Source organism: Trichechus manatus, unplaced genomic scaffold (assembly GCF_000243295.1).
Source record: "Trichechus manatus latirostris isolate Lorelei unplaced genomic scaffold, TriManLat1.0 scaffold00194, whole genome shotgun sequence".
In the NCBI taxonomy this organism is placed as follows: Eukaryota; Metazoa; Chordata; class Mammalia; order Sirenia; family Trichechidae; genus Trichechus; species Trichechus manatus.
In genome coordinates, this window is record NW_004444130.1 from 958195 (window position 1) to 970022 (window position 11828).

The following is an 11828-nucleotide window of genomic DNA, read 5'->3' on the forward strand; positions in this document are numbered from 1 at the left end:
AATTGTTAGTGGAAATTTCTGTTTTGTTAAAGGGACAGCATGGCCTTATAAAAATAGGGAAGGTGAATTTTGATCTTTAGAAACTTGTTACATTGGCTATAGCAATTGTTTTTGCTTAGAGATAACTTGACTTCACAATATATGAATTTTACATACCTAAATTATCAGATACAACAATAATTTTTTTTAATATGATGGAAATGGAAAGAATATTTGTTCAATATTGTGCCATACCGGACTTGCTTATTCGAATAAGAGGCAGAAGGTCAGGACCATAGAGAAGCTTGAATATTTGCGTAAGGAGACATGTAACAATGGATTATTGCAGCATTGTTTCCAGTAGTAAAAACTGGAAACAAAATAAACGCCATTAACAGGAGGATAAGTAAATTGTGGTGTGTTCATATAATGGAATATTATTCAGTGGTTCAAATGGATGAGCCAAGTATATTAACATAGATATACCTCTAAACCAGTGTTGAAGTAAATAAAAACATTGCTCTATGTTAAGATTTAGATAACGATTTAGATCCTGTAAAACAATACTATATGTAACTTATGTATACATACATGGCAAACATATAAAAAGTACACAGAATGATATATACCAAATACAGTATAGTATTTGTTTCTGGAGAGAGAGGGAGGGAATGGGATTTGGTAGGATACCATATAGTGTATGTATGTTATGGTAAAATATTAAAATTTGTGAAATCCCAGTGGTAGGTACCCAGGTATTTTGTTATTCTTGACACTTTTCTGAAAACAAGAAAAAGAAAGTGTCAGAGAGGATGCTGGATGAATGGAGACATGAACGCTAACAGTAAAGGAAATCAAGTTATCCAGGTTAAGATAGGGGATGGGAGACTTGGAAGGCTCCATGAGAGGGGGTGATACCTGAACAGAATATTGGTGAAAATAAAGTGGAAAGGTGGTGTGAGGACTCAACATGTCTAATTCAGGTAAACATTTAGCTAATGATTTCTTTCCCTTGATATTTTTTAGAGAAATATGAAACGCAATGGGAGCAGAAATTGTTTGAATAGGAGAAGCAGGTTTGGTTCTCGAGAAAGAGATTGGCTGAGAGAAGATGTGAAGAGAGGCTGTGTGTACCTTTATGGAGCAGAAACAAACACTGCCACTACAACCGCCACCACCTCCCTCTCCTCTGACTTACATCTCGTCCTTTGCACAGTGGAGACACCAGCATCTGAAATATGTGCTGGAGAGGGAAGGGAAAGCCTTTATTTACAGCTTCATGGAGACTTGGTCAGGTAAGACCTGAGTTTTACCACTCTTATTCTACTGCAATATAAGTAATACGTATTTTTTGCTTAGAAGTGGATTTTAGGATTTAATTGTGCTGGAATTGATACTGATTATGGAGTCTTGAAAAAAGATTTGTCCTTGGAATGCTGACTTTATGATTCTCAAATTTAAAAGACTGTTGGTAAAGGAAATTTTGATAGTCATTTCTTTTGGATTATACATACCATGGATCACATATCTAAATTTAAAATAAATGTTTTAAACATTTATTTTTTGAAAATAATGCATGCAAATTAAATGAAATTGATACATGTGAAAGGATATACAGTGAGAAGTAAGTCTTCCTTTTACCCCTTTCTCCAAGTATCCAAACCTTTTCCTGACAGCAGTTCTTACGCCATTTTCTTATGCATCCTAAGGATAATTTTATTTATTTACAAGTATATGCTCATGCATGAATGTGTTTATTTATATGTAGATTTAAAAATTAATGGTACTCTATGCAACACACTGCTGAGTTAATATCTCTTAGAGATCTTTTCATATTAATATTTATATAGTTTTCATTTTTTTTAATGGCTATGTATAGTATTCCATTTTATGAATCTGCCATATTTTAGTCAGTCGCCTATTAACGGACATTTAAGTTGTTACCAGTTTTTTGGGGTTTTTTTTGCTGCTGTGGACATTAGTGCAACGAATATTCTTGTACCTATGATGTTTTTCATATATGGGAGTGTATCCGTAGGATAAATTAGAAGTGGAATTGCTGAGTCAAAGGATATGTGCATTTATAATTTTGATAGACGTTGTCAAATTCCTCTTCTTAGAGGTTTCCACTGATAACATAAAAGTATACGTGCTCCCCCTTACTTTCTCCAATATATATGCTAGTGTTAAAATTTATAAATAGATGCTTACCCATGCACAGGCATATACCTGCTTGTAAATAGAAATGATTGCGAAGAGTTGCTAAATTCAAGAATCATACAATCAACATTTCAAGGACAAATCTTTTTTCAAGTTCAGTGACATATAGTTGCAAATCTGATAGGAATTTTGTTTTAATCTTCATTTTACTTAATGAGTTAAGTTGAACGTATTTTTGTATGTTTAGGAGCCATGTGTGTTGTCTTTAAAATTTTTTTGTAAATGGAAAGAAAATATTCTCATAGTAGTCTTATACCATTCATATGAGCTCTTGATTCAGTTTTGTTTGGTTGGTTTTTAAAAAAATTATCTTTGAGTTCAACATCAAATAAAAACCAACCTAGTTGCCCTTGAGTCGCTTCTGACTTATGGTGACCCCATGTTTTTGAGAGTAGAAGTGCGCTCCGTAGGGTTTTCATGGCTGTGACCTTTTGGAAGCAGATTGCCAGGCCTTTCTTCCAAGGTGCCTTTGGGTGGGTTTGAACTGCCAGCCTTTTCGGCAACTAACCATTCACACCACCCAGTGACTCCAAACATAAATAAGAGCTCTTTAAATACCTGGTCATTGTCTTTCCCTCCTCCCCCTTCCCTATAGTAAATAAATGTCCCTCTTGAAATAGAATTCAAAGCTGTGGATTCAATTCTGTTCAAAGTGAGGAATCTCCCACTCACACCTGAAAAAGTGGTAATAATAGTAACGCCTTTTGCTGAGCTAAACATTGTTCTCATTTTAAAAGTCTAAACTGAGGTTTACTATGTGTTTCTTTTAGGATTTGGACTAATTCCTGAAAAAGTAGATTAGTGTTTTAATATTTTCCTTGTTCACCAGTTAACATGTTCAAACAACTACATTTCCTAAATCCATTTGTAAAACGAAAGGATCAGACTGGGTGAGCCTTCCAAAACAAAAAAAAAAAAACCTGTTGCCATCAAGTTGATTCCGACCCATAGCGGCCCTATAGGGTTTCCAAGGAGCACCTGGTGGATTCAAACTGCCGACCTTTTGGTTATCAGCCAAGCTTTGAACCATTGCACCACCAGGACTCTGGGTGATCTTTAGGCTTTTTAAAATCTTAACACTGACTCTGATCTAATTTTTATCAGGTGGAGAGCCTTGACCTAGATAACAGGTGATAGTGGCCGATGGAATTCACTTATTTAAACATTTGAGTAATTCATTTGTATACTAATGTGTATGTACCCAAAGATATTACAAATGTGAAGAAAACTCCACTTGAATTGGTTTGCTACTGCTAGTTGTGAAGTTAGTTCAGAAGCCAAATGATATAGTAGGTTGTTTACTTTTGTGAATCTAAACTGCATTTAGATTAGGGAGTTTGTCTCTTTTCAGGCCTCTGACCTTAATGATCTATAAAGAAATACCTCCCTGAGGATAAATTGATTAGAAAATAATGAAAACACTTAGAACTGTGGTTTAAAATAATGAATATATTTTCATTACTGGAATAGAAGCTCAAGAAGTCTCATCTAGCCAAAGAAGAAGAATAATGATGATGATAGACTTTTATCTGCCATTAAGTGGTTTCTTGTGCTAGTCTTTGTACTTGTTGCTGTTGAGTTTGTCCCAACTCATGGTGACCTCATGTTTGCAGAGTGGAACTGCTCCGTAGGGTTTTCAAGGCTGTGACCTTTCTGAAGCAGATCGCCAAGCCTATCTTCCCATGAGCTTCTGGGCGAGTTTGAACCGCCAACCTTTCGGCTAGTAGTCAAGCACCACCCAGGGACTTCAGTCAGTGTGTTTAGTCCTTTACATACATTTTCTACAAGTACCTCACAGTAACTCTGATGGAGACAATATCATCTCCTTTCAGATGAGAAAAATTAAGGCTTTGAGAGGACAGGCAGCTACTGTCAGGCAGTTGGAATTCCAAAAGCATTCAAGATAGATGATGGACTTCATTCTGAGTAAAGACCCTTCAGGAGAGAAACGTGCACAACTTCCTTGAGTCGCAGTGTTTAATCATGTGTATTTAAAGTTCTGTTTTAGATCTCTTACTCAACTCTAAAGTGCTAAAGTTCATCTTATGTTATCTAATAAGAGGAGTAGATACGTTCTTCATAATAATCCTTTATAAGATAGTTAACAATCTAAGGGATTATCTCTTTTAATAACTTTTTTTGCCACCTACTGAAATATATATTCATTGTAGAATATGTGGAAAAAAATATAAAGATAAATAATAGTAATATTCAGTGCTCATGCTTTATGTAGATTACCTTGTTGAATCCTCTCAGTGATTTTGTGAGGTAATTACTAATACTATCCCAGTTTTTTAGATGAAAAAAGTGAGGTTTAAAGAATTAAGCATCTCACCTAAGATCATTCAGCTAATAAGTGGTGGTGCTGGAATTTGAACCTGGGCATTCTGACACCAGATCCCATCCTTAACCTACATTGTCTCCCCATACGAAGATATTTTTTTTAAACCCAGATCTTTTTCTAAGTGAGAGAGAGTATGTGTGTGTCTGTGTATGGTGTGTGTGCATGTAATGTATATACATTTGTATAGATATATGTGTGTGGTATGTGTGTATGCACATATATATTTGTATATATATATGTATATCTGTATTTATATTTATATCTATATCTATCTATCTATCTATATATATATACACACACATTGCTGTCAAGTTGATTCCAACTCATAGCGACCCTATAGGACAGAGTAGAACCGCCCCATAGAGTTTTCAAGAAATAGCTGGTGGATTCCGACTGCCAACCTTTTGGTTAGCAGCTGTAGCTCTTAACCACGGGGCCACCAAGGCTGTCTCTGTATGTCTTTTTATATACATATGTATGCATATATATATATGTACATTTAAGATCTTTATATGTGTGTGTGTATACATACACATGCATACATACACACTTTTTTATTAAATTTTTCAGCTCATATATTAATTTTATATCCTGCCTATTCACTTAGTATATCATCTTAATTTCCTTGTCACTAAAAATTCTCTAGACACCAGTTTTCATAGCTACAAAATATTCAGTTTTGTGGATATACTATAGATTGTTTAAAAATTGAGAAACAGTATGTAATAATGGTTTAGAGCTTGGGTTCTAGAACAAGACTGTGGGTTCAAATCCTGGCTCTGACAATTACTACCTATGCAAATTACTTAACTCCTCTGCCTCAATTTCCTAATGTGTAAAATGAAGGATGATTATATTTACATTATGGAGTTGTCATAAGAATTAATTATGCATGTTTTTAACGTTAATGCTTATATAAAGTAGTGCTTCTCAAACTCTAATATCCACCTGAAGAGCTTGTTAAAGTACAGATTCTGATTTAATAGGTCTAGGGTGGGGCCTGAGACTCTGTATTTGTCTTAAGCTCCTAGGTGATGTGCTACACTCTGAATAACAAAGGACCAAAGTACTTAGAATGATATCTGGCACCTAATAAGTACTCCATAAATGTTACCCATTTGGGTGGTTTCAGATCATTCAACTCTTAGAAATAGTGTGATGAATAAACATTTGCCCATAAATCTTTGCATTGCTGGTTAGTTCCCTAGGCTAGGCCCTGGAAATGGAATTACTGGTACTAAAATTACCCCATGTATGTTTTCTAAATCACCCAGTATTTCCTTCTCCCTTTTTTTAGTCACTTGAATATAACTGAAGGATTACTCATTTATAAAATTTTAGCACTTGAAGAAATTTTAGAGATCATCTACTACTGAAACTAAATCAACCCAACCTAACACTCATCCATCCCCATTTCCATTTAGAAATATGTATGGAGGGAGGGTTTTTTTTTTCTGGTTGTCACAACAACTGGAGAGAGTTACCTGCGTTTAGGGGGCAAGGACCAGAGAGGCTTAATGTCCTCAATGGTGGGACAGTCCTATATAACAAAGAATTGTCCTGCTCAGAAAACCAGTAACTTCCCCATTGAGACTCACTGAGACCATTTCCCTTTGTTTTATAGATGTGAAACAAAGGCCCAAGGAGGCCAGGTCTAAAGCACATTTCCACATCTGTAGTTGGGACATAAGTGTCTTGACTTCCAGTCCACTGCTCTTTACATTATGATACTTGCTCTTTTTTATTGAACTGTTTAAATGATAAATGACTTACTTGTGAAGTTTAGTATAATCATTGCCTTTTGTCTGAAAAGTTCTAACAAGATCGTATGGAAAGTAGATTGTCCTTTGGCTCATGATCATGTAGTTGCTTTTATTCCCAGTCATCAAAATCACTTAAGATTCTAAGTATTTGATAGACTATCTTTTAAGATAAGCTGAGAAGCAGAAGAGTGTGTGTAACACAGAATAACACCCTTGGGATTGGGGATCTTGAATTCTTAATTCTTTTTTTGTCACTGACTTGCTGGGTAACCTCTAGCAAGTCACTAAGATTTTGTTTACCATATTTTAATGTTATAAAAATGGAATGAAAAGTCCTTTTTTAGGATGCACATTAAACTGATTACCATTGAGGAGGAGAAAAGGAGATTTTTGTTTATTTTTTGCTTCATATGTCTGTATTTTAAAATTTTAAAAGAATACATTGTACGTGAAATACAAATAATTTTCTTTTAAGTTGTTTTTCTTTATTTCTGTTTTTTTTTTTAACATTTTAATACATCTGAAATCCGGGTGTGTCTAACAGTTGATGGCAGGCCATACATTAATTGGCAGTGCTTTTTCCTTAATGGTACATAAAAAATAGTATATCTTTTAGATGATGGTCCATAGACTGAATGAAATATGATAATTTTTAAACATAGCTTTTTAAGTTTTTTGGTGTGAGGAAGGGTAACATATAAAGTGCTTTGAGCTCTCTTTTGCATAAGTTTTTGACTATATAAAATAATCTGGATTACTTTACAGAAGTTAGGCTTTGTAATCAAACCAACACAGGTTCAAACTCTGATACCATTATGTACTAATTATGTGATTGTGAGTCTGTTACCTAATCTCAGAACTTCATTTTTCTTGTTGGCAAAATAGGCATAGTTTTGTAATGTGTAAAACACCTCCAGTATAGTGTCCTAATGTTCAGCATGGAGTACACATATTAAAATATCCTTACTATTGGTGATTGTATTATTATCTGTATTGTTGATTTTCACATTTATAGATTATACATTTTTGGTGACCAAGGATTGAGTTTTAATCTGAATTTGTTGTAGAGAATGTTGCTGTGCTTTGTTAGGGCCTTTGATACAATGTAGTATTCCCTGTGTTGGATTTTTAGTGTGTGCTTTTGCCGCCTGCTGTTAAGTAGAACTCTAAATGAAATAATACTTGGGATGAAATTTACTTTCTTGCATATGTCTCAACTATGGACACTGTTTAGAATGCATGTAATGTCAAAAGATCTATAAATTACTATTAATAACATTACTACATTGGTTGGCTGATTTAGAGAGAAATGATCATATGTACGTATATTCAGATTTACATGGACTATAGTAGTTCTTAGAAGTGTTAAAAGTAAACCAAAACCATGATAGTAATCTTACTGTCTCTTTAAAGCAGTAGTAGAGGTAGTTCACATGCTGAATGAAACTTTCTGTTGCCAACATTACTCTCTTCTACACCTATTTTGCGTATATAATTTCCCTTTGATGTGTGAGAAATTTAACAAATAGCTAATTACCAACCTGTTAAACTTTTGGAACTTTGGAACATAAAGTTGAACTGTAAGCAGGCAGATTTCAGCATTTCCCCATACCCTTGAGCAGATGAGTTGAATGGGTAAATGGAATTAGTCCCTCATTTTACTTGTTTTTGCAGTTCTTGAAATATTGTTTACTTATTTATGCTGAATTAATGAGAGCAGATGTTGACGTTCTCTTGATTTTTTTTTTCTTCTACCGGGGAAAATACTTTCTTTGGTTGGAAATATATAAAGAGGTTTTTCAAAATCTACAGACTTCTGTAGACCAGGAAATTTTACCATGTAAAATATATCAAACTTAGGATGGTTCTATTCATTTGGTTTTCTAGAGAAAAATAGAAAAAAAAGAGCTATGGGATTTAGCCTGAAAATATCGTTATTTGTTGGTAGTGAATTTGTGATCATTAATACAGATTTTATGATATTTAAATAGATTGAACCTCAGTATTCCAAAATAATAGTAGGGTTCAGGTAGAATTTGTATTATATTGGGAAAGTGTCTTGGATACCTCATTAGAGTCTTGAGTTCTGAAAGACTCTAAAGTTCACCTGGCCTGACATGATTCTTACAGGAGTTGCTTCTAAACTGTCTGTGACAGATGACTCTAGCTCTCTGTGAGCTGTATGGAGAGGCAGTCTGTTTGATTATTGGACATCTGTAACTATTAAGTTCTTCCTCATATTCAGTCCAAATACACCTATGCAACTTCTTCCCATTTTTCCTAGCCCTATCCATTGGAGCAATTCAGAGTAAGCCTGATCCTTCTTGACATCTGAAGATAGCTCTTTAAGTATTAGTCTCCTGGTCTTCAAGTTAGTCCTCCTTCAATATGTATGATTTATTTTTGTTACTATTGTTGAGAATATACACAGCAGAACATATACCAAGTTAACAATTTCTACATGCACAATTCAGTGACATTGATTACATTCTCTAAGTTGTGTAACCATTTTCACCCTCCTTTTCGGAATTGTTCCTCTCACTTTAACATAATCTCACTGCCTCCTAAGTTTCCTATCTAATCTTTCCAGTTGCTGTTGTTAATTTGATCCCATATAGATAATTCTTAAAAGAGCACAATGCTCAAGGTAGACATTTTTTACTAGTTAAGCTATCAGTCATTCTTCGTATTACATGGTTAGTTGACCTCTCCAGGATGCAGCTTATCAGAAGTCCCTTTTACAGTGCATCTTTCTTGAAGAATTCTACTATTCTACCAGGAGATGCTTAGCATTGTTACAGACCTTTGTGAATCTTAATTATTTGACTAGGGATTAATTGTAATTGATATTTTTATTCTGAAAAGTTTATTTTTCATTTCTGTTAAAATTCAGTCTTCATTGGTCTTCGTATACTTTGTTATTTAGTCATTCCCCATGTTGTAGTTTTTTCTGAGTTTATCTCATAATTTATGTAAGCTAAGAGACTGAATTAAACAGTGAGGAGGAGCCTAGGTAGTTGTGTTAGTTTTTGTTTTTTGCTGATCAGTATGATTTCTGCTCCTAAATTACTCTTTGATACAAGTGTTTATATTCAGTCATGCAGTGTTCCCATTTCACATTATTTTTAATCTTGTTGCCAGTAGCATTTTTAGTTCTCTAACCACAAACCACCAACCTTCTCATATCTTTTTGCTATGGTAAGAGCTGTATCATATTTCTTCTCATCAATATAGTTCTTAAGTTTTCTAAACAGAATCCTTTTAAGACATAAAAAGTAATGCTCTTCAAGGCCTTTTGAACGCATATAGGCTCTTCTATACTTGCTTTTTGGTGGTTGTTGTTTTAGAAGATAAAATACTGTATTTGTCTTCTAATTAAAATTTGATTCCAGTCCTGAAAATTTTTTGAATAATTTTTCAGCACTTACTATGTGCCAGATATTTTGCTAAGAACTTTACATAATATATACTATCTTGCTTAATTAAATAAAGGTGATAGCAACCTATGTGTTAGGCGCTATTGTTATTGCTATCATGCTGATGAAGAATATAAGACAACTTTCAGGGGCAGGGGGCATGCAGATGATAAGTGGCAGAACGGAGCCTCAGACCCAGGCAGTCTGACTTTTGGAGCCTATGCTTTTAGGTTCTATATTTATAACTGTTTGCTTTTTAAATATAAGCATCTTAAAAGAACCATCTTGCTGTTATTACTAGTGTAGTCCCTTCTATAAAAAATACATAGATTTTTTTTTTTTAATATTTTAAATTATTTTAAGTCTTTGTGAGGGGCCAGTGGTGGTTCAGTGAATTCTCGCCTTTGATGCGGGAGACTCGAGTACCTTATGCACAGCCACCACTTGTCCTTGTCTGTCCGTGGAGGCTTAAGTGTTGCTATAATGCTGAACAGGTTTCAGCAGAGCCTCCAGTCTCAGACAGACTAGAAAGAAGGGCCTGGTGATCAACTGTTGAAAATCAGCCAGTGAAAACCCTATGGATCACAGCTGTTCAGTCTGCAGCCAATCATGGGGATGGCGCAGGACCAGGCAGAGTTTCATTCCAGTGTTCGTGAGGTCGCCATGAGTCAGGAGCTGACTCAACAGCAGCTAACAACAACAACAACAACAACAACAAGTTTTTGTGATTTAAAATATGCAGTGTCACCAGAGGCCACAAATGATTACTGAAACATTCTGTGTTTTACTTAGCTTTCTGTCAGTACCATGTTAGTAGAATGATTTCTGGGAAATCATTGAGCCATTCATTCTCAGTTCTTACGAAAGAATTATCTGTGAAGCCAGTGGAAATATAGTACCTGGGAAATAGTAAGCAGCCCCAAGGAGTACATCTATAATTGTATGTGCAGCTTACATGAAATCAGTTATGGCCAAGTATAATCTTTCAATATCCTATAATGTCATTGCCTATAAGTTTAGACCAGAAGTTCTCAAAGTATGGGTCTGGGACCTCTGGAGGTCCCTGAGATTTTTTTTTTAAGGAGGTACGTGAAGTCAAAACTATTTTTTTAAAAAAAAATAATATTAAGACATTTTTCTTTTTCCCCCTCAAGCTTTCATAAGTGTACAGTGGAATTTCCTAGAAGGCTACGTGACATGATACCACAGCAGATTGAGTGCAGAAATGGATCTGAAACTCCAGCTGTCTTCCTTTAAGCAGCTATTAAAGAGATTTACAAAAATGTAAAACAGTGCCACTCTTCTCACTAAATTTGTTTTATTTTGAAATCTGTAAATTTTTCAAAAGCTAGATTATTGGTGCTAATGTTAATAGGCTTATTGTTTTAAATAAACAAATATTTGGAAATTCTTGATTTTAGTTTCTAATTTAGTAAGTATTAGTAGATAAAACCCACATAAACAAAAACTCTTTGGGATAAAGGGATTCTGAGACCAAAAAGTTTTGAGAACCATTCGTTTATATAGTTTGTATCATATGATGTTAAAGAAAATCTTGATATAGAAATAAAAATCAAGAGTATATTGAAAGATTTAAAAAATGAAGCATTTTTATAATTTTACCAAATATTTTTCTTTTGAATTGTGTAAGCAGGAGACTGGAACCTAGTGAACGACCTCTTCAGATGGTTTATGATTATTTATCCAGGCTGGGCTTTGATGATCCTGTGCGCATACAGGAGGAGGCAACAAATCCTGACCTTGGCTGTATGATTCGATTTTATGGTGGTAAGAATTTATCAGTGGCTTTGTGAATATGTTAACTATTTTTAAGTTTATGATTCGTGCGTCTGTCTCCCTTTAGCTTTTCAAAAGTGTTTTATCAAAAGTTTTTTTTTTTCCCAAAAGTTAGTTTTAAGCCAATTAGCTAATCTCATTAAAAAAAACAAAAACAGGGCTCAGAGAGTAAGGAAAGAGTTAGAAGAAGTATTAGCCAAAAGGAAAAAAAAAAAAATCTTCCCTTTTTATTTTGCCCTTTCTATTCTTGTGTTTTGCCAGTTTATCAGAATTATTTTATACCTTTGCCAGAATCCTGATCAGATAGCT

At 34.4% G+C, this 11828-nt stretch overlaps 1 protein-coding gene across 2 annotated transcripts in view; it reads left to right on the forward strand.

The window, feature by feature from the left end:
• PHLPP2 (PH domain and leucine rich repeat protein phosphatase 2) overlaps positions 1–11828 on the forward strand; it is a 66064-nt gene that overhangs the window by 7279 nt on the left and 46957 nt on the right. For both annotated transcript variants that reach the window (XM_004387784.2, XM_023741885.1), the window contains exons 2-3: positions 1006–1274; positions 11377–11510. In XM_004387784.2, the coding sequence (XP_004387841.2) occupies positions 1006–1274; positions 11377–11510 (403 nt within the window). The remainder of the gene's footprint in view (positions 1–1005; positions 1275–11376; positions 11511–11828) is intronic.